General features: G+C 45.6%; 2 protein-coding genes across 4 annotated transcripts in view; one reads left to right on the top strand and one right to left on the bottom strand.

Moving 5' to 3' along the window:
* Positions 1-1066: 1066 nt before the first annotated feature.
* EIF3K (eukaryotic translation initiation factor 3 subunit K) lies at positions 1067-8580 on the bottom strand. Its single transcript, XM_061596432.1, has 8 exons — positions 8391-8580; positions 6541-6639; positions 6111-6231; positions 4526-4600; positions 3918-3984; positions 3343-3420; positions 2108-2233; positions 1067-1195 (listed from the first exon to the last, which is right to left on the bottom strand). The coding sequence occupies exons 1-8, from the start codon at positions 8567-8569 to the stop codon at positions 1164-1166; spliced, it is 777 nt and encodes a 258-aa protein (XP_061452416.1). The 5' UTR covers positions 8570-8580; the 3' UTR covers positions 1067-1163.
* Positions 8581-11210: 2630 nt separating this feature from the next.
* MAP4K1 (mitogen-activated protein kinase kinase kinase kinase 1) overlaps positions 11211-23384 on the top strand; it is a 51517-nt gene continuing 39343 nt past the window's right edge. For 2 of the 3 annotated variants that reach the window (XM_061596449.1, XM_061596448.1), the window contains exons 1-4: positions 11211-11460; positions 18911-18968; positions 21892-21982; positions 23295-23359. In XM_061596449.1, the coding sequence (XP_061452433.1) occupies positions 11353-11460; positions 18911-18968; positions 21892-21982; positions 23295-23359 (322 nt within the window). In that variant the 5' untranslated portion in view covers positions 11211-11352. The remainder of the gene's footprint in view (positions 11461-18910; positions 18969-21891; positions 21983-23294; positions 23360-23384) is intronic. The other variant, XM_061596450.1, reaches the window with a different exon arrangement.

The following is a 23384-nucleotide window of genomic DNA, read 5'->3' as shown; positions in this document are numbered from 1 at the left end:
ACAATGCTGCATTCAATTTGGAAAGTTGTCCACGGGAGGGATCTAAACATTTGGCTGTGTATTTTCACCCTCTTGAGGAAGGAGGAGGACTTGGCACGGTTAGTCAGGATAGCTAGCATTATACACGCCTTCCATTTGTGAAAGGACAGCTATAATGTGTACGCTTGCCACCCTGAAGTGCTCCTCCCATCCACCCCAGCCATAACAAGAGTCAGCTGTAGCCCAGACCAGGGATAGGAAATCTTTTTGCTTCTACGGGCTGGAAACCTACCACGATCTAGCTTTGCGGGCCAAATCTGACAGGTGGGTAGGACTGTCCTCCCAATATCACAATGATGTCAGGTGACTGTGCATGCTGAAATCCTGACTTCAAAGCACCACTCACAGCCGATTCACAGGCTCCGGCCCAACTGCCCATCAGCTGACCTTGGGTAGCCCAGCCAAAGACTGCTTCTGCTCGCCAGTGCACAAGTAGGAGCGCACTTAAGGCTTCTTCTTCACATACGCCAACATGTGAAGTGGTTTGTGAAAAATGGCCTCACAGGCCACATTTGAACTGGGCAGGGCAAGTTTGGCCTGTGGGCTGGATGTTCCCTGCCCTGGCCTAATTGGCCAGCCCTTGGACAAAAGCCACGTAGATGCTTCCTGTCCCTTCCTTCCAAACTCAAAGGCAGAAGGAGGGTGCACATGGCAGCAGCTGAGACAACAATGCTCGGCAGCAAGCAGTCCAGGAGGATGATGGGACAAGGGATGCGGCACACCCCTGCCCATTCCCTCAAACTGAGGATTATCCAATGAGGATATGGAGGCGTGAGGAGGGCATGCGCACCTTTGTCTCCACCCATCTGACACATTTAGACGCCAACCCAGGGCCTTAAGTTGCATCCCACTTCCCAGCCCATGGTCCAGGGATGCACAGTCCTCCAGCTCTTTCCAAGCCATCAGTGCCTTCACCGCTCCCTTGCAGCCCAGATACATCCTTCCCTTTCAATGCACCAACTTCTGTGCCCTAGCAAAACTGGTAGAGCCCGTGGGCAAAACTGAAGCTGCAGCAACACAAGGGGTATAAGCTGGGTAGAGTCATTTATTGGCCACAGTTTTTTTTAAATGGGATGTTAAAATTAAATGCAGCAAGAGACAGGGAAGAGCTGCCAGAAGAGGCCTCACTGTGAAGAAGCCATGATACTGGAAACACCTGAAAGAAAGCAGGAAGAAAGAGAGAGAGAGAGAGAAATTCTTCAGTGGTGGGATCTTTCCAAGACTTACTATTCAAGATCCCTTAGCTGGTGATTAAACTTGGGGCTTTCTGCATGCAAAGCAAGTGCTCTACCACTGAGCTCTATCTTCTATAGCAGAATATAATAGCCATTCTGATTGGTCAACACTATGGTCAATCACAGAGACCGCCCCCACCTGTCAAGCAGAGTATTGAACAAACTAGCATCAACAGCCTTCCCCCTTTCTCATCACAACAGTTAAGAGGAAAGGAGAAGAAATTACAACTTATACAAAATGCTGCGGCTCGACTACTTACAAATTGTCGCCGCCGGGAACACATCACTCCAGTGTTATTCGATCTACACTGGCTTCCAGTTATTTTCCGGGCTCAATTCAAGGTGTTGGTACTAACCTTTAAATCCCTACACGGTTTTGGACCAGTTTACCTGATGGAGCGCCTCCAGCGTCACCAATTATGCCGCCCGACAAGATCAGCCACTCAGGGCCTTCTCTCAGTCCCACCAACGAAAACAGCTAGGTTGGTGGGGACTAGAGAGAGGGCATTTTCAGTGGCGGCCCCCACTCTCTGGAACTCCCTCCCGTACGATCTTCGGCATGCCCCTTCCCTGAATGTATTCCGCAAAGCCTTGAAGACCTGGCTTTTCAGACAGGCCTTTGGGACTTCCGGGGAGGGTTAATTTTCAGGACTAACTGCCTATTACTCTGAACTGTTATCATTCCTATTTATAGCTTCCTTGTTATATTGTATTTTATGTGTATTTTATTGTGCTGCATTTACTGCAACTGATTTGTACGTCGCCTAGAGTGGCCGTTGGCCAGATAGGCGACACATAAATTAAATTATTATTATTATTATTAAGACACTCACTGTCAAAGTCTATCTTTTCCACAATGTTTTTGGGCTTGATGCTCTCCTCCTGGTTGCAGATGAAGATTGTCCCAGGCTCTGTCTCCGTCCAGCCGTATTTGCTCATCCAAGACTTGAGCTGGTTCTCTGCAATGAAGAAGATGTGGGTCAAGAGAGTGGTGGTGGGGCTGGGCAGAGGATGGACAAACTGTAAGAAGTTCTACTCTGCTCTTCAAGCAAATTCTCAGAACAGCTTAGGGAAAAAAACACCACCATCAACACTGAACTAGACACACTGGCCCAAAGCAGCAAAAATCTGAAGAATGCCTAGAATCATGAAACAAAGAAAACAGGTTGAACGGAACAATTAAAAAGCCAGGGAAAATATAAAGGTCTTTGTCTGGCATCAAAATGTCAGAGCAGTGCCAGATGAAGAGTCCTTGGGGAGAGCATTCCATCGTCAGGGTGTCACCACCAAAAAGGCTCTCTTTCCAGAAGTGGTATTGCATATTAAGATCAGAAACAATTTTCAAGATTCGACTTGAGCTCAGTTGATGGAAAATGGACAGAATATCACCTCTCCACCACTGAAGGACATACACAGAAGGCTTCCCAGCTACCCATTTATTTCCTTTCATCTGCCCCAAAAGCTAGTGCTCCCTTTCCTCCATATATAAAAATATTTCTCCAGCTGAAAGCTTAAAAAAGCAGAGGTCTAGGAGGAAGACCACGTTAGATTTCTAGGAAACCAAATAATTCTTCCTTACTCATCTTGGATTAAAATAAACCCTGAGGACAGGGATGGCCAGAGAGTCCCTCTTAGTGTGACCACGCTCTCACATAACACCACGCCAGTTCCCAAACTAGCTCAGTAAAGCAGAAGTAGTTCACAGTTGGAAACTGTGCATAAGCAAATCTGCTAGCACACAGTGGAAGCAAACCACAATCCCTGGCTTACCATAACATCCAAACTAAGTTTCATGGTTTGCTTCAAACAAGCCACTACTGGAAAGCCAATTATCATCATAGTTTGGAGTGAAAAACCCACAATCCCTGGTTTCAATGCAACACTAACCAAGGGTTGCTGTATCTTTTGTCAACATGCTTGTGGGGAAGAGTGAAGCAGACATGATTCACTCGTGCATGGAAAGCCGTAGTTAATGGCTCACTGTGATGGGTGAACATGGCCAACGTTATACACCCTTGGGCTACTGAGAGTGAACGCAGGATATACCTCTGTGTAAAGAGCCACTCACCTGTGAGGTCGCCCAACATCTTGGCCAGAAGCCAGCGGTCAATGTGTTCGTATGTGATCCCCACCACATGACAGATGACTGTGAAGAGACAAGATAACAGGCTTAGGAATGACCCTGAAGCAACAATCCTATGTTTGAACAGGGTTTGGAATCCACACAGGTTGCAATGGGTTTTGGTTTCTCAGTTAAGGGAACCCTTGGTTAATACTACCAAGGAACTAAGCACCAGACTGCCTCCCTCTGCTTTAAGAGTGTGGGTGTATGACTTGCTTTGGGAAAGGGCTGCAGAAAGATGAAGCAGACCATTTGTAAAACCAGAGGCTTACAAATGCTCTTCAGGGCAAAGGAAGAATGAGAAGGGCAAGCATTTACAAGCGAGACGGTATGCAAGGCAAGCACACTTGCTTTAAGCATACTGGACTCACTGATGTAAAGTACAGTTTTTATGGAGAACTGAGGACTTTTCTGTTTAAAAAAAGTAAGGTACTTAAATATTTACAAAGATATATGCAGAGAATTTTAGCATTTGAAGGGGAAAGGAGGAAGAGCGCAGGAGCAGCGGGAAGTACACTTACATTTCCTAACAGAATCCTCAAATCCAGTGATCCCATCCAGGAGTTCCATGTTCTCATCTAGCGCTTGCTATGGAAAATACAAACACAAATTTTGGATGAAGACAGTAGAGACATTCCCCGACACCCCACCCCAATATTAGCAAGACTGGAGGAAAAGCTAGACTTAATTTCTATATCCCAGTTTCCTATATCAGGGATTTTTTGTTTTGTTTTAAAAAGACTGAAATATATATATATACACACACCATTAACAGTTGTACATTTAGAGACATGCAAACAAAAAAGCAAGTGTAGAACATCAGAAATCAACATTTTAGACAGCCCCATCAGTATACTTATTAAAATGCCTACTGAAAGCCATGTGTTTTTACTGCCTAGGAAAAGCAAGTTAAGACTAGGTGACTAGTAGCCTTTTCTTTCATATATTAATTCCAACCCCAGGGAGTCCAGACCCCCACTTTCTTGAAATTTGAAAAACCAATAACTATGCATAAAATATAAAATAAATAAATAAATAAAGGCAAGCCAAGACTGAGCCAGGCAAGCATCCCTACAAAAAACTGTTTGCAAACACAAAGAATTGTCGATATCAGAAGGGCTTGGCTTACCCAGAAAGCCTGGAAGAGGCAAGTTTCCAGCAGCTCGCCCAGATATAAGATCTGACGGATGGGTCTCTCCTCTTGCTGGGAGAAATGGCATTAAGGCGGCAAATGGCATTGGGGAAAGGTGGGGGTTTTCTGCACCAGGTCTCAGGGATGGGCCAGGGTAAGAATTATTAACAGCCCACTATATAGCCGGAAGAGGAAAGGCACATTTACCCACTAATGTAAACTTAACAGCAACTTTCGCTTAATAGCACTGCAGAAACATCACATCCACAGAGAACTCAAAGCCACTGATCTTTTAATTGGTGAACCGTAATCCCACATTTGAGCTCTCCCCACCCACCCCTACCTATGTGGGTCACACACCACCACCACCTTCATTTCTTTCAGGTTAAAACAGGTGTGGGGGACCTTTGGCCCTCCAGATGTTGCTGAACTACAACTTCCATAATCCACTGGCCAAGCTAGCTGGGGCTGATGGGAGTTGTAGTTCAACAACATCTGGAGGTCAGAGGTTCCCTATCCCTGGTTTAAAAAAAGATGGTAAAGGATAAATGGAAAGCAACATAGTTATATGACCAAAGAGTGCTTCTCAGGAGAAGGGAGGAGGAATGCTCTGCTCTGTGGTCTCACACAGCAGCAGTTGCCCCAATCCAACACAAGTTAGATGCTGGATAAATTCTAATACAGTAGGGCCCCGCTTTATAGCGCTTCGCTTTACAGCGATTCACTAATGCGGCAGCTTTCAATTAGGGAAAGTCCCCGCATTAAGGCGCTTGTTCCGCTTTTACGGCGTTTTTTTTCTGTCGTGTGCCATTTTGATGTCATTTTTGCGCAACACGCCCCATTATTATCAATGGGATCCGCTTTACGGCGATTTCCGCTTTACGGCGGCAGTCCGGAACGGAACCTGCCGTATAAATGGGGCCTGCCTGTAACTAATTGCTTTTATATTGCAAAGTGAGAGCAATCACCAGTTTTTGCTTCTACTAGTGAAACACAGCAGAGTTGTAATATCTCCTCCATGCCATCTTACAAAGTGCAGACACAGAATCTCTCTCTCCCCTGCTTCCCACTCCCCTCCTCTTTAACACTCAAGTCACAAGAACAGCTCTAAGGAACTTCAAAGGTTGCTCACAAATACTTTGTGGCATTTTAGTTGCCATTATTCCACAGTTAATACAAGGATTCCCCCCCCCAATGAACTGAAATGGCTTCCTGCAATTAATGTATTCTGGGAAGAGAAAGTCTCCATCACAAAGCATTTAAGTCCTGTTGATTTCAGTTGGACTTAAAACATGGTTTTTGCCTTGTTGGCAAGAGTTGCTATGCAGCTTGAGCTCCCAGGTCCAAAAAGCTGAAGATTTACTGTCTTAGGATGGCAATATTTCACTTTTACACAGTTTTAGCGCATCCATTGCACTATGCATACATTAACTCAGTAATTCAACAACAGCATGAAGCATAATATTGTCCACAGATTGTAGACTGAGGATCAAGCGTTGCCTAATGTTAATCTGGGACTTCTCGGTTCATAGCTCAAGTCTTTGCTCTGTGCAGGTCTACCGTCCCTTTGGATAAAGGATACATGAGTTTGGTCGATCATGCACTTGCAGAGCGTGAAGTCTGTGTGGGGCAGATTGGTCAGAGCTTTCAGCAGGATCTGGGCAGTCACTGTGGTTTGGAAGAAGGCAGGGTTAAACTGATACCTGGATACAAAAGAGAAAGAGAGAGACAGGAATGAATATCTTGGGACTCCAGACAGAAAGAAGATAGGAATGTATCATCACTCAGCTCTACAGTAGAAAATGCTTTACTGTTCTTCAAAGTCTCACACTCAGCTTGCGAGACACTTCATTCCCATACCCATTTTATAGATGGGCAGCTGAAGCCCCTAATGCCCCAGCCCTTTACCAAATCAATGGCTGGGTACAAATGTTTTGCCCTCACCACCAATCTTCTCAGAACTGTTTCAATGTCAGATTCCCTCCAAAGAGTTAAACAAGCAGCCAACTCACAGTTTCAGCACAGCTAGGTTGGCCTCAAGGTCATAGGCATTCTCCTTGGCTTGGGTCTCCACATATCGCTCCAACGTGGCCAGGTTCTCTGGGTTATACCTGAAGTGCAGGAACAGTCGGTTGGAACAGTTGCAAGGAAGCATTGCCAAAATAAGAGGCATCAGAAAGTTACAGTTAGAGTGCTGCCATTCAGCTGGAGACCAGGTTCAAATCTCTACTTATGGAACTTGCCAGCCTGCCACTCTTTCTTTAGCTTGTTACAAGATCATAAAGTGTGTGTCCCTCCCCAACATACACATGTTTCTTATGCTTGCAAGAAACCTATGAGGGAGTTGGGCACAAATAACTTCAATTGGATGAGGGTTACGGTATTTGTTGAGTTATTAAAGTTATGCTTATCAGTACCAACCTGTTAAGATTTACCAGACTGATTTCTCAGGGAGTATGCGTATCGAAATACTCTAACAGAATATTTATTGATATAGGTTATAATAAGGCACAGGAGGTTATATTTGATGTTTTTATTATTAATTATGCATTGTATTTTTTTATATTGTATTCCAACCCCTAGATTGAATTTAACAAGGACTGGGTCAGAAGTGCCTCTGATAAATAAACAAACACCAACCCCAGTGTCTCATGTGGAAAAAGATCTCACAAATTAAAGTCAATTACTAACTAATTACCCAAAAAGGCCATTGCTAGTGGTAGAACACATCTCCAGTCTGTTCTCCTCCCCCTGCAAAAAAGGCAGCAAGTGACAGGAAAGATCCTTCTCCGCCCAAGACTGTGAAGAGCTTCTGACAATCCTGGGCTATACAAACAAGTAGTCTGACCTGGTGTATCCTATTGTTACCAAGGAAGATCATATGGTAGAATACTTCTCTCCCTGCCCCCAAATACCTTTGATTACTTACATTAAAAATAAATATCTTGAAAAAATAAAGAAGGTCAAAGTGGCATACACGGCCTCGTCTCTCTCCCATTTTATCCTCACAACAACCCTATGAGATAGGTTAGCCTGAGATAGGATGACTAGTCCTAGGCCACTCAGGAAGCTTTACAGCTGAGTGGGGGTTTGAACTCTGGCCTCCCAGGTCCTAGTCTGACAATCTAACCCAGCAATGGAGGAACTTTTTCATCAGTCCAAGGGCCACATTTCCTTCTAGTCAACCTTCTGAGGGCCACATGGCAGCAGTGGGCAGGGCAAGAAGCTAAAGTTAATGTAAAATTTACCTTTGTATAGTAGGCTACTTTCTACACACAAACCCTCTCTATCCAAGCAATCAAAATGCATCATCAGAGTTCAAGGACGTCTTCTAGCCAGGGAGAAACATTTGGGGGACGAAGCGGGGTAGGAAGGGCCATAGCCTAGAAATTGCTCCGAGGGCCAGTTGGAGGACTAGATGTGGCCCCCGGAGCCTGAGGTTTCCCACCCCTACTCTAACCACTACACCACGCCACCTTTCAAAGCCCTTTTTAAGAACTCGACTTGAGAAGAGAGATGCTGTATAAAACGTAAAGAGAACATAAGAAGAGCCTGCTGGATCAGGCCAGTGGCCCATCTAGTCCAGCATCCAGTTCTCACAGTGGCCAACCAGGTGCCTGGTTGAGAGCAGGAAGCCACAACAAGGACAGGGCGCCTCCGAGCCACGTGCAGAGGGCGACTCAAGGGAATACGGGAAGCCAAGACATGGCAGACGGCCCTGCGTCACTTCATTTTCTGGTTTCCACAGTCGCCCCCGAAGGGCGGGACGGGGGCTGGTTGCCATGGTAACCCCGACCCGGCAGCAGCTCCTGCTGCTGCTGCTCCTCCACCACCACCAGCAGTCACTCTCTCGGGCCAGTACCTGTCGATACCCTTTAGCAGCTTCCCCACGTTCGCCCGCATCTGCTCGAAGAGCGCCATGGCACACGGAGCCAGGGGAGGAGGGAGAAGCACCACGGCCTCAGGATAAGAAGGGGAAGCAGCCGGAAGGAAGGCCACTTCCGGCCGGGCAGCTTCCGATTTCCGCTTCTGCCGAAGCATGACGGGATCGCCGAGATGAGCAGCGCATGCGGGCGCCAGATACAGATCTACTCCTGGCTGTACGCGAGGCCCCGCCCCCTCTGCAGGAGAGACCTCTCCACCCCGCCTCTTTTCAAAACTTTTTTTCGTTGTAGATCTGCTACCACAAGGACTAGGAACTTGTTAGATTATTATTATTATCATCATCATAATCCCTCCCTGATGGTTTTCTGGAGAGCTTTTCTCATACCATGGACTGCGAAAAAGACAAATAATTGGGTATTAGAACAAATTAAACCAGAACGGTCACTAGAAGCTAAAATGATGAAACTGAGGTTATCATACTTTGGACACATAATGAGAAGACATGATTCACTAGAAGAGACAATAATGCTGGGAAAAACAGAAGGGAGTAGAAAAAGAGGAAGGCCAAACAAGAGATGGATTGATCCCATAAAGGAAGCCATAAAGGAAGAAACAACAAGCAACCTGAACTCTGGGTAGGATGTTCAAATTTTTACAAAACGTTCCAAATGCATGACTATTATTATTTTTTAAAGATTCAAGACGAACAACCAATTTGCACAGCTTTGGAATCAACAACAGCTCCCTTTGTGCCGGGGGGCATATAAGTAAACACAGCACCACCCTGAAGGGATATAAGTAGGCTGTAGGGTCAGCCACTAGTTTTACAGTGCAATCCTATATACAATCTACTCAGAAGTAAGTGCCATTGAATGCAATGAGGATTATTCTCAGGTCAATGGTTCTAAGGTTGAAATCTAAAAGTGGAGATTGTGGTCCAGGACTCCATTTCATCGTCTCAAGATGAGTGAGACCCCACCCCACCCCGCCTTGCTTGCCCCACCCCTTTCTTTTGCTCTGGATTGGCAGTTTCTGATGCCTGCGTTTGAGCAAAGAAAATCTGAATAATAAAGTATATCCCTTTCATCTACAGTCATACGCAGAGTGGCTCAAAGCAACAGCACATACTGTCATAGACACAAAATTCATACAAAAATACAGTTAAAATAATCATGAAAATAAAGACAGCATTTCTGTATCATTATAGTCTGCTGAGATTTTTCATAATTATTTCAGACACAACCAAGGTTGGTCTCAGAAATTTTGCAACTGCAGCATCCATTAGAGTGCATCCTTTGGATCACACGCTGCTGCCTTGGTGCCTCTGGTAAGGTTTCTGTCCCAAGTGACCGCTTCCGTTACTGGCCATGGGGAAACGTGCTGAAAAAACTGAAGGGAAACCGTTATTTAAGCTCCACTTTTGGGTCAGCCAGTGCTGCTAATAGATTTCAGAGGAACGTTCAGTAGGGTCCCATGATACTGGCTTGATATTGCGGGTGACATGGGTGCTGGCTTGCTACCTGCTTGACCTGTGCATTCCTTAATAAGAAGACTAGTCCCCAAAGATATTGTGTCTCTAGTACCATTTCCTGCAAGAGAAAACTGATCCCTCCTGGATGTTAGCTTGCATACTACCTGCTCAACTTGTATACATTGACCAATAAGAAGACTAGTCCCCAAAGACACCATAGGTCTCTCTAGCACCATTTCCTCCAAAAGGAAACATTCTGAAAAGCCTGCCTGGATGCTAGCTTGCCTGCTACCTGCTCAACCTGTGTACATTGACCAATAGGAAGACTAGTCCCTAAGCTTCAGGTTTGGGGGGACCCTGGGCAAGATGCCCTTAATGCCCCCTAGCAGCGCACATCTCAGCCAAATAATAGTTGGCAAACAGGCTGCCTGACTGCTTGTTGGCATGAGTGGCCTGCACCGAGTGAAGCTCCTGACTCACATACCTTGGGTAGGGAGGGATCTTAGCTCAGTGGTGGAGCGCCTGCATTGCATGCAGAAGGTCCCAGGTTCAGATTGCACCCTCTCCAGTTAAAGGGATCAGGTAGCAGGAGATGGCAAAGGCTCATCTCTGCATGAGACCCTAGATAGGTGGGGGCAGTCAGAAAAGACCATACCGGGCAACATCGTCGTCTGACCTGGGAGTACAGAAAGGTTCCTATGCTGTTGCCTTTTCAAGGCACTGTAAGTACATAGTTAAACTATGGAATTCACTCCTGCAAGATTAGACAAAGTCATGCCTAGCTCGGACTGGATGGGCCATTGGCCTGATCCAGCAGGCTCTTCTTATGTCCTTATAAGTGTCTCTAGCACAAGGTGAGGAATCTTTTTCAGGCCAAGGGCCACATTCCCTTCTGGGCAACCTTCTGAGGGCCACATGCCAGGTGAGGCAGAGACAAAAGTGGGCAGGGCAATGAATGTAAATTTTACTTTTGGAAGGACTGGCTAGTTTCTTCACACAACCCTCCTATCCTCCATTCAGATCAGCAAGAGATCAGAGTTCAAGGAGACATTTCAGCCAGGCGAAAACACTCAAGCAGGGTGCAAAGGGGTGTGTGGCCTGGGAAGAGTTCTGGGGGCCAAATAAAGAGGCCCACAGGTCTACATTCGGCCCCCAGGCGCGAGGTTCCTCACCCTTGCTCTGGCACTATCCCTTCCCAAAGGAAATTGATCATGTAAAAGGCTCAGGAAAGGGGAGGAGATATAAAACCCTGCCTGATCTCTGTATACCCGCCACAAGGCTGGCTTGCCTTGCCTAAAGGCTGTAGGGGAGCTCAGCTCACGCAGACCAATCATGCTTCAAATCAGGAAGCAGAACCCTGAGAATTTTATCAGTGCCCTGACCACATTGCTGCTGACGCCCACACACAGAGAGACACAGAGACTTTGCAAACCTCCTCCTTGAGAGGGGAGGGGGGAAGCGCTGAACAATGGATGCCCAAGAAAGAGCAGCCCTAGATATTTCTACCAGAAACCCACAAGAGGACTTTGAACTTCTGCAGAGAGTTGGCGGAGGGACCTACGGGGAAGTCTATAAGGTAACGAACCACACCGTTCCTTTTTGGAGAATTTGTGTCTGTTGGCATTGCTGGGGCCCTTTGAGCTCTGACTTTCACGGCTGCGTGTTAAACTGGGTTTCGTTGCAGGGTTAAACAAATAAATCTCAGGCTTGAAAAAGGCTTTTTTAAAAAAGTTGCAACATTCACCTGTGGAACTCTTGGCTGCATGATATCAGGGAAGTTGATGTGGGTTGCTGATCAATTTTTTAACCCACCCTTCTCCTAAGGACCTCACGAAGCATTCCCCCCCCCATTTTCCCTTCACAACAACCGTGCTGCTGGTTAGCCTTACAAGTAGTGACTAGACTGAAATCACCTGCAGTCCCGTCCGATGTTCAGAATCAAGTACAACTCTGCGCATTGGGGTTGCCTCCCAGTATGTGCATGACTGAAGGAGGGTGTACTGCCACCGGCCCTCAAGGAGGCAATCATAAAACCTATCCTTAAAAAGTCCTCCTTGGATCCCCAAGTCTTGAACAACTTTCGCCCCATTTCGAATTTGCCATTTTTGGGCAAGATCATTGAGCGAGTGGTGGCTAACCAGTTGTCAGCACACTTGGATGAAACGGATTATTTGGATCCATACCAATCGGGTTTCAAGACTGGACATGGTACTGAAACAGCCTTGGTCGCTCTGGTGGATGATATGAGGAGGGCATTAGATAGGGGAGAATTCACCTTTCTTGTCCTCCTGGATCTCTCAGCGGCTTTTGATACCGTTGACCACGGTATCCTGTTAGATTGCCTGGAGGGACTGGGAATAGGAGGCACTGTTTTACAGTGGTTCCGATCCTTTCTCTCTGACAGGCATCAACAGGTAGCATTGAGGGATGAGGTCTCAGACCCTTGGCCCCTCATTTGTGGAGTGCCACAGGGCTCTATCCTCTCTGCCGTGCTATTTAACATCTATGTAAAACCGCTGGGAGCCATCATCAGGAGTTTTGGGCTGCAGTGTCACCAATATGCTGATGACACGCAGCTCTATCTCTCTTTTAAATCCTCACCGGAGTTGGCTGTGGAAACCTTGTCCAAGTGCCTGGAATCCGTGAGTGAGTGGATGGGAAGGAACAGGCTGAAGCTCAATCCTGATAAGACCGAGGTGCTGCTTGTGGGTGACAGGGGAAGGTTAGGTGTTGTTGACCTGAAGCTTAATGGGGTGAGTCTACCCCTGAAGGATCAGGTCCGCAGCCTCGGGATTGTTCTTGATTTTAAGCTGTCCATGGAGGCTCAGATTTCGGCAGTGAGCCGGGCAGCTTGGTATCAGCTACACCTTATACGTAGGCTGCAACCCTACCTCCCTATTCATCAGCTCCCACTGGTAGTACATGCTCTGGTCACCTCTCGATTAGACTACTGCAATGCGCTCTACGTGGGGTTACCCTTGAAAACGGTCCGGAAATTACAACTGGTGCAGAATGCGGCGGCTCGTCTGCTCACAAACAGCCGCCGCCGTGATCACATTACGCCAGTGTTATTTCATCTACATTGGCTCCCAGTTGTTTTCCGGGCCCAATTCAAGGTGTTGGTGTTAACCTTTAAATCCCTATACGGTCTCGGCCCAGTCTACCTGAAGGAGCGCCTCCAGTACCACCAACTAAGCCGCCTGACTAGATCAGCCACGCAGGGCCTTCTCTCAGTCCCACCGACGAAAACAGCTAGGTTGGTGGGGACTAGAGAGAGGGCATTCTCAGTGGCGGCCCCCACTCTCTGGAACTCCCTCCCGTTCGATCTCCGCCATGCCCCTTCCCTGGATACATTTCGCCGGGCATTAAAAACTTGGCTCTTTGGACAGGCCTTTGGGATCTCCGGGGTGGGCTAATTTTTCTATGATTGTTTTAAATTGTTTATTGATGGCCCTACATTGTTCTATACTGCTGCTATTTAAAATGGTTATTGTTGACTGCATTGTATTTTATTCTGTATTTATATTGTATTTTATTGTATTTTAACGCGTACGTCGCCTAGAGTGGCTTCGGCCAGATAGGCGACACAAACATTAAATTTATTATTATTATTATTATTATTACTGTAGTCCTAGTGGGTTTCACAGTTGAGGGACAGATTCGTTGCTCTGTTCAGCACTTTATCCGCTACATGATGCTAGCCTCAGTGTCAAAGGCACTGTTGGCTTTTTATAGCTGCAAGGCAGGCCACACTTCAACAGGTTCAGCTTTCTGCCTCATTCCATGTCAGGAAAAGCCGCAGCCACAACACTTCTGCCTGTCATGTGGCAGTGAAAGGCATAGGAACCCTTGAAGGGTGGGGGGAGTGGTAACCCTCCTTCTGTCTGTTTTGACTACCCTCTCTATGGATCATGTAAGAGATGTAAAGTCCAGAACAGCAACTAGTTTTATGAGATAGCCACGTTAGAGAAGAGAGGGAGATTTACCAAGCAGGCACTCCCTCCTTTGTCAATGTGGACTGCCAGAAATTCCAGTTGCTGCAGCTTTTCCCGCCAAACATATGCCTCTGAGTTGGCAAATGAAGGACCAGTTAGTACTCTGAAGAGGCCAGACTTGGCCCTTGGAACTTCCAGTTCTTCACCCCTCCTGTTCGCCTTCCCCTTGCAACATTCCGGCTGCAGGTCCCACTTGTATATATATCTGTTTCTATTGCTGGCAATTGATTTTTTTGTGGTTTTGACCACAATAGACTGTTGAAGATATTTGGATCTTATCTATTTGTAGGTAGGGCAACTCAACAAACAGCGGATGTCCATCTTTTACTGCATCGTCCTCACAGATAACAGAATCATCAATTGAACAGAATGAACAGAACAATGAAGTTGACGTTAATGCTTCTGAACATATGCAGGCTTTTTCTCATCACTATCGTCTGACATACAGCTCATTCCTGCAGTAGGGATGGAAAGATCTGTCAATTTCGCCTTTCTCCGTTCCTCATTTTTCCAGTCTTAAATTCAGTTCTCCACATTTCTGCAGCAATTTACTATTTTTTTAAAAAAATTCTCCAACATTTTAGTGTGAATTTCTTCTAATAAACACTTTTTTGTAGGCAGCTTTGACTAACGTGGTGCAGAGTGGTAAGCGGCGGTAACGCAGCTGAAGCTCTGCTCACGGCCGGAGTTCGATTCCAACGGAAGGAGGAAGTTGAAACTCCGGTAAAAGGGGTCGAGGTCCACTCAGCCTTCCATCCATCCATGGTCGGTAAAATGAGTACCCGGCATATGCTGGGGGTAAAGAAAGGCCGGGAAAGGAACTGGCAATCCCACCCCATATATACGGTCTGCCTAGTAAACATCGCAAGACGTCACCCTAAGAGTTGGAAACGACTCGCACTACAAGTGCGGGGACACCTTCACCTTTTTTTTTGACTAATGTACACATTTTTGCAAGTCATTTCTCATCATATAATGCATTTTTGCATGTTATTTTCACTCATATATTCATTTTTATGCACACTTAGCCCTAATACATGCATTGTTGTAAACACTGTTTGCTTGGCATACTTCATTCGCAAAATTTGAATAAGTGTGAATTTCAAAGGATGGCTGTGTTTTGATTCTCATATTGTTTCGGAAAGTATAAATTTGATAGTTTAGGCTTGAAATGAGAACTGTATATAAATTCTCACCCATCCCTAAACTGCTCATCTGGGTTTAGGGGTATGGTTCACAGGCAGTATCTGTCCCTTTTTAAAAAGAAACTTACCTGTCTTCCAATGCTACTAGTCTGGGAAGAATTACAGTGGGGAATGAAAAGTTGGGGTGTGCATGTGTGGATGAAACACCCAATTTTTCTATGGCAGGTGGGGTGAACCTCTGGCCCTCCAGATGTTGCTGAACTTCACCTCCCATTGGCCCCAGCAAGCATGGCCAATGGCCAGGGATGATAGTTTTAGTTCAGCCGCATCTGCAGGGTCAAAGGTTCTCCACACGTTTTATGACATCTGCAATAGCTGTTTCTCCTGGGAAGTGTCCTAGGAAATACCCAGAATGACAGGCACAACCTGTATTTTGTCCAGGGAAAGGGGAGAAAGTCAGTTCAGTATGCATTTTAATGTGAACCTTCGTAGTTCACACTTCCTGAAACAATATGCAAACTTAAACACAGCTGTCCTTCAAAACATGCACTTATTTGAATGCATGCAAACACACGCACACAATCTTTATATCTATACCCATATATCTCTGTATAGCTATTATTTATCTAATAATGCCTTTTTGTATGTTCTTTTCACTATATGCATTTTATGCACACTGAAAGTATGCATAAAATGCATATATTAGTGAAAAGAACATACAAAAAGGCATTATTAGATAAAAGTGTTTATAAAAATTCATTTTATTCAGAGAAATGTGCACTAAAATGCTGATGAATTTTCATGAGGATTTTTTATTAAAATTTGCAAACTGATGAGGACATAAAGCAAACTGAATTTAAGAACAGAGAAATGAGAAACTGAAATTGACAGATTCGTCTGTCCCTAATTTTGTGGCAAGCAGCGTTTGATTAGTGTCTTGTTGCTAGTAAGTAGGGGATGAGGAGAAATTCAGTTCAGTTCACATTTAAAGGCGAATCTATCAAATCCACACTTTTGGCCACAAAATGCAGCCACCCTCTGAAATTTGCACTTATCTGACTTTTGCAATGCAGTTTTCCAACCAAACAATGTTTACAAAATGCATATATTAGGGGAAAGTGTACATAAAAATGAATATATTAGTGAAAATAACATATACAAAGCATTATACTAGGAGAAATTGCTTGCAAAAATGTGTAAAAACTGCATAAAATTTGTTTTCATTAGAAATTTGCTAAATGCTAAAGAATTTTCATGATTATTTAAAGAAATATGCAATTTGCTGTAGAAATGTGGAGAACTGAATTTAAGACTGGAAAAAGGAGAAATTGAGAGAATCAAAACTGACAGATCCTTCAATCGCTACTAAGTCAGTGCCTCATTAAAGAGGCACTAACTTTCTCCACAACATGGAAAACATATGGAAACAGCCCTTCTCCTCTGACCTGCCAGTTTTACTCTCCCACACCTCTTGGAGAGAAGGACGGGTAGCCTAGGTTGGAAGCCCCCCCCATCCGCTGAATGTAAAAGGGGGGCATCTTGCCTTTAGAGCAACACACAGCCTGGTTAATAGCATCAAAAGAGCTGAGTGCTGCAGCTGTATCCTCTGCCAAATCTCTTCACTGTGGATTTGTCAGCTTGCGTTCTACTTCCTCTTTCTGGTTTTCCTCTTCAAACTGGGGAACGTAGAGCTGCAAAATGAGGTGACAGAAATTCACAATTGGGTCTCCTATCTTGTCTGTCTGTCTGTTTATTTATTATTGCATTTATATACCACCTTTTCCCAAAGAGCTCAAGGTGGCATACATGGTTGTCCCTGTCTCTGTATTTATCATCACAACAACCCTGTGAGGTAGGTTAGGCTCAGAGGTTTTTTTAGATCACTTCCATTTTTCATTTCTGGTTAGAATTGCTTATAATGGTAACTCACTCTTCAGTAATACCTCTCACATTAGTCTATTTCCCCCCACTATTTTATTTACTTACTATTACATTTATATTCCACCTTTCCTCCAAGGAGCTCAAAGTGGTGCACAGGGTTCTCCTCCCCCTCCACTCCACTTTATTCCCACAACAACCCTGTGAGGTAGGTTCGGCTGAGAGACTGTGACTGGCTCAAGGTCACCCAGTGAGCTTCATGGCTGAGTGGGGATTTGAACCCTGGTCTCCCAGGTCCTAGTCCAACACTCTAGACACAACACCACATGGGGTCTCTTTAAAAAAAAACTGCTGTGGAGGGGAAGCAGATCTGTGCCACTGGGGAAGGGAGTTAACCAATTCCCTTGCTCCATTTCCCCATTTGAAATAGCACCTCTTTCCCAGCTTTGAACCTGCAATTGGACCTGCTACGGAAAATGTACATTTTGCTCTTAGCATCCTCAGGCCTCTGCTTTTCTCATCCATTGTGCCTGCAGTTCACTGCTTTTGAGCCTGAGCAGTTGTCTGTCTTGCCTTCCCTCTTTTTGCCCTTGTGAGCCTTTATTTTCTCTCGGCATCCCAGCTTGCTGCACGTTCCTGTCTCTCTCCTGTTTCCTGAGCCCTCCCCACATCTTGCAATATGGAACCTGTGAGGTTTTCCTGCATACACAGCTCCCCCTTTCATTGAGAACCCCCTTGTCACTGGCCTTTCCGCAAAGACCCTAGATGCTTCCATACTAGACCCTTTCTCTGTAATTGCCATCCTTTGTTCACTTTCTTTTGATGGCGCGTCCAGATGATGTCATTGCCAAACAGTTGCATTCCAAATGTTTCCTGCTCCACCCCCTGGTGTTTTTCCAGACCTGATTTGTGTGGCAAAGGTTTTGGTAGCAAAGAAAGAAAAATAATAGTGAAAGGAAACCAGTATGTTAACACACACACACACACACATCCCACAAGGACCAAAAGCTGGCTAATTAGGGGGCAATAAAAGGGGCAATTCATCACTAATCCTTCAGCCATACTGAATGGGAAGCAATAAAAGTGGCTGAACGTTCATTGAGGAAACATATACAGTAGGGCCCCGCTTTACAGCGCTTCGCTTTACAGCGTTCCGCTAATACAGCGGTTGTGAATTGTAGAAAGGCCCCGCTTTACAGCGCTTGTTCTGCTTTTACGGCGGTTTTTTGCCGCTGGGTGCCATTTTGGTCAATGTAAGTCAATGGGATCCGCTTTACAGCGGTTTTCGCTTTACAGCGGGGGTCTGGAACGTAACCCACTGTATGAGCGGGGCCCTACTGTAGTTAATGCTGTTGGGGCTCTTTGCCGAACAAGAGTTCTTATTATTTCCTTGTTGGGGAGACCACATGTTTGACATGAGTCCTGGCAGCCACTTTTCCTTACGACACTAAACAAATCAGTGGTTTGGGAAACAATAATATCCAGTGACATCATGCTTGTTTTTCCAAAAATTTCAGAACCACTGCTTGGCTGAATTCTTTCTTTCACATAATTTATATCCTGGTCTTCCTTCCAATGGACATCACAGTGCTGTACAGTGAAAACAGTAAAAAAAAAACAAAATCCCACTGCACAATAATATGCAACAGGCAAAATGAAACAACAGGAGATAATTTTATTTATTTATTTATTTATTAGATTTATATTCCACCCTTCCTCCCAGTAGGAGCCGAATATGTCAGCCAAAATATCTAGGAGGGATAAAAAGTGAGGGTTTTTTTTAGATGTTTTAATGTAAGCAGTGAGGGAGCCACACTAATCTCCCCCCCACAGTAAAAGCTCCACTTGTTCACTGTGACCTTACAACAAACAGACAAAAGGACAGTGAGGAGAACTTCTATTGAAGTATATGGAAGAAGAAAGGGAAGCCATTTTAGAGCTGTATAGGGCCCTAAAGAATGTTAAAAAAAAACAATTTAAACACCTTCTCCTTTCTGTATTTCCTCAGGCAAGGAACAAGGAGACGGGGAAACTGGCTGCTATCAAAATGGTAAAGATGGAAGCAGGTGAGTGAGGAAAATGACAATTTTCTTTTCAGTGGGCAGCCATGGCCTAAACTGAGGCTGCATACAAAGACACCATACATTTAAAGCACATGGCTTCCCTCAAAGAAGCCTGGGAACTGTAGTTCAGCACAGAGAGCAACAGTTCCCAGCATCCTTAACAAACTACAGTTCCTAGGGTTCTTTGGAGGAAGTCATGCACTTTAAATGTGCATTCATGTGCCTCGAGATCAGAGCTTGGAAAAGTTACTTGTTTGAACTACAGCTCCCATCAGCCTAATCCAGTGGCCATGTTGCCTAGGGCTGATGGGAGTTGTAGTTCAAAAAAGTACTTTTCCAAGCTCTGCTCGAGATAGGATCCTGTATGAATCCCTTCTTGCCCAATGAGTGCAGAAAGTCACCTCATAGGCCGGAGATGAGTTTGCTGGCTAGCAAAGAACATTTGCTTGAAAACACATTGGCTGACTGGAAAATCCTACCCGCTCCTTCCCAGAAGCATGGATGCTGTTTGCGGTTACTCATTCATGGCATATATAAGCTCAGAAACCTTTTTTTTTTTTTGTAATTATTGTGGGGCAGAAAAAAACAAGTATTGGGGTTAAGGCCTGATGAACTTCAGCTCCTACTACCCTCTTTGGTGCAGCTGCCCGAGCTCTTGAGAAGAACGTACAGGCGAGCCTTCCTGAGGTGACTTTCTTCACTGAGAAAACTGGCTGGCTGTGGGGGCCCTGCTCCCTGAGGAGAGATTCGAGGCTCCTTCCTGAATGTTCTGCATCCTTTTTTCTTAAAAAAGGAACATGGGAGGACAACACGAAAAGCCTCTGACTACAATGATTTAGCATTGGTGGCATCTGGATGTTCAGCAAAAAGTGGATGCCATGAAGGGTGGTGATTCCAGAGAACAGGGTCAGAGTGGAAGCCAGGGTGGTGCAGTGGATTGAGCCTTGGACTACAGCTGGGGTGACCTGAGTTCAAATCCCAGCTCAGCCATGACGTTCATTGGAGGACCTCAGGCCAGTCACTGTCTCTTAGCCTAACCCACCTACAGTATATAACTGTAAACGAATGCAAATAGGTCGGGTGTAAATAAAAGTGTGTTTTGGAACAGTAAGTTTCAAGATCGTGGCTGCCTGTATGTATTCTTTTTTTGCTACGATGTCATTTGTTATTTTAATTTTAATTTTGAGCGTCTCCCTCCACTGTATGTATGCTTGCAAAATTCCTCTTTTCTATTTTTCTTAAAAAAAGAAAGATACTTCCTTCCTTTTGAGGGAACACATGAAATGTGTTAGGCAGATTTGATTACTTCTGTAAATAAGTGCTTTTCTAGCACTTTTTGAGGTTTCTTTGACATTTGGGGAACACATGGCATCACAAAAGGGGAGGGGGAAGGTTAACCTTAGAGATTGCCAGTTGCTGACTTGTAGTTGGCAACTTGCACCAACTCCAAAGCCATCGCTTTTCCTTTGGCAAACACTGCAATAATAATTTGAATTAAAGAGAGTCTACAAAGCCGCGTTTGTAACCTGGTGCCCTGCAGATGCTTTTGAACTTCAACTCCTGTCCGGCAGTTGGAGTCCAAAACAGCCATGCTGGCTGGGGCTGATGGGAGCTGTAGTCCAAAACATCTGGAGGGCACCAGGTTGGCAAAGGCTGCTAGAAAGGCTGCAGCCAAATAAGATCCAAACCAGGATATTGTACTGCTAAGGGGCGCACTAGCTGCGACATTAGTTGTGTGACTGCAGTTAATGTGCAGGTTTAACAAAATGTAAATAGCAACAACAGACAGGGGAAGTGAATCAGAAGTGGCAATGGAGAGGAAGAATGTAATCTTTTTTTCCTTCCTGCTGCATTCCCAACAAAATTCCCCCATGCTGCAAAAATCACCCCTTGCAGTCCTGCTGCTGCTAAGGGGGCCCTGAGGCTTCTATTTATATTTTTTAAAGGGGCTCTTTAGACTTCGTTCTTATTGTGCACTCATGATAATTAGCGCTCATGACACTATTGGGACAATCATCACACTGCTTCATTTTCCAGCCAGTGCATATCCCGTTACTTTCTGTTCCAGTCTCATTACTTTTACACTACAAATGTTCTGGTTTATTTTCCCCCAAACTTCTGTTGTGCTATAGAGCCCTCTGGACAGCAATAACCTGGTAGCACTGGGGAAACATCACAGAATAAATGTTATTTGTGTCGAGAACATGTTGCAGAATACACCTGCAATACAACATCCATCTACAGGGACCAGGGCTGGCACCAGGTGTGACTGGGCCCTTGGGCACCTGCCCGCATGCCCCACCTATCTCTCCCGCCTCCTCATGTGAATGCCACGTGCGCTGCTTGAGCATACCTGCCATCAACCAAGATGGCTGTGGGGGTTTCCATAAGGGGCTGATGTCCTTTCCGCCATCTTGGTTGATGACACGCATGCGCGCTACGCTACGCAGTCACACACACATGCTTGCCATCAACCAAGATGGTGGCAGAGGTGTCGGCCCGTTAGGAAAACCTCCACTTCCATCCTGGTTGATGGCAGGCATGCGCGTGCAGTGCACATGGAATTCACAGCCACAGGAAAGGTAGGTGAGGCATGCTTGCGAGATTATTGAAGCCTGCACAGTCTGTATGGGGGGGAGTGTCTGGGAGCTCCCTTTCTGCGATCTGCAGCAGGGTCGGGAGTCAACCCTGCCGCAGATTGCAGAATGGGAGTGCTACCCTTCCACCCTAAGGAGGGGCCCTTAAGGGGCCCTCAACCAGGGCCCAATCTGGTCGTCCTCTGGCTCCAGCTCTGGGAGGCACCTGTAAAGAAACCCTGCATATTAACTGCATTAACACAATTGATCCCATTTCTAGTTTGATCCTAAAAGTACCTTTTGAATTTAATCACATTTTAAATGCTTGTTTTTCATCCTATTCTGTCCAGACGATGACTGCGCCACCATTCAGCAAGAGATCTTGATGGTGAAGACCTGCCAACATCACAACATTGTAGCCTATTATGGCAGCTACCTCCGGTGAGAGAGCCTTCCCTGATGGTGGGGAGAGGTCCCCTGCCAGCCCCAGGCATGGCCAGCCCACATCACTTTGCTGGACTATATAGCTTCACCTTGCAGTCTGAGAGGTTCATCTCGGAGCCTTTTGCAGGGTCACCTTCCCCAACCTGGTGCCCCTCAGATGTTATGGTTTACAATGAGCCAGAACCAGCGTGGCTTAAAATGTCTGCTCAGTGTGCAGCAGCCATGGAAAAGGCAAATTCCATTAGGAAAGGGCCTGAAAGCAAAACTTCTAATATCAAATGCCGTTATACAAATCTAGGATGCGACCGCACTTAGAATGCTGTGTACAGTTTTGGTTGCCTCACCTCAAAAAGGATATTGTAGAACTGGATAAAGTTCGGAAAAGCCCAATGAAAATTATCAAGGGGATGGAGAAAAGGTTGCAGCATTCGGGGCTTTTTAGTTTAGAGAAAAGGCGAGTCAGAAGTGACATGATAGAAGTCTATAAAATTAGGCATGGCATGGCAAAAGTGGATAGAGAAAAGTTTTCCCCCTTCTCTCGTAACACTAGGACTTGTGAACACCCAGTGAAGCTGAATGTTGGAAGATTCAGGGCAGACAAAAAAAAGTGCTTCTTCACACAACGCATAGTTGAGAAATGAAATTCAGTACCACAAGATGTAGTAATAATGGCCACACCGACTTGGGTGACTTTAGAAGAGGATGATGATGATGATGATGATATCCTGCCCTTCCTTCCAAAGGAGCCCAGGGCAGCTTTGTCTTTTAGACATCAATGGAGGATAAATCTAACAATGGCTACTAGCCCTGATAGCTGTGTACTACCTCCAGGATCAGATGTGGCATGCCTCTGAAAACCTTTTGCTGACAATCGCAAATGGGGAGGGTGACATTGCACTCAGGTCCTGCTTTCAGGCTTCCCATGTAGGCATCTCGTTGGCCACTGTGGGAATAGGGTGCTAGACTAGATGGGCCTTTAGTTTGATCCAGCAAGACAGTGGTGCCTGTTGGCTCCATGTTAGTGGGGCAGTGGAATCCGCTCTGGATTTTAGTCTGAACTTTCAAGGAAAGCTCAGACTAAAACCTGGAGTGCATCCCACTGCCCCACTGACATGAAGCCAACAGCCGCCACTGCAGCAAGGCTTTTCTTATGTTCTTATGACCAGGTTGGTGAAGATTTGGAAAAAACTGGAGACAGCTTCAGGATAACTGGGGTGCAACTGAGGTGGACCTCATCCCCCTTTCAATCCTCCCCCACGTACCTGCTGTTCCTCCACTATAAACCTTCTCATCTCTGCTGTCTCACTAGGGTTAACAAGCTGTGGATTTGCATGGAGTTCTGTGGTGGAGGATCTCTTCAGGACATCTACCAAGGTAACGCTGATTCGCTTCCTCCTTA

This window comes from Rhineura floridana, chromosome 15 (assembly GCF_030035675.1).
Source record: "Rhineura floridana isolate rRhiFlo1 chromosome 15, rRhiFlo1.hap2, whole genome shotgun sequence".
NCBI classification, from domain to species: Eukaryota; Metazoa; Chordata; class Lepidosauria; order Squamata; family Rhineuridae; genus Rhineura; species Rhineura floridana.
Note: the sequence above shows the minus strand (reverse complement) of the source record. Positions and strands in the feature narration are given on the sequence as shown.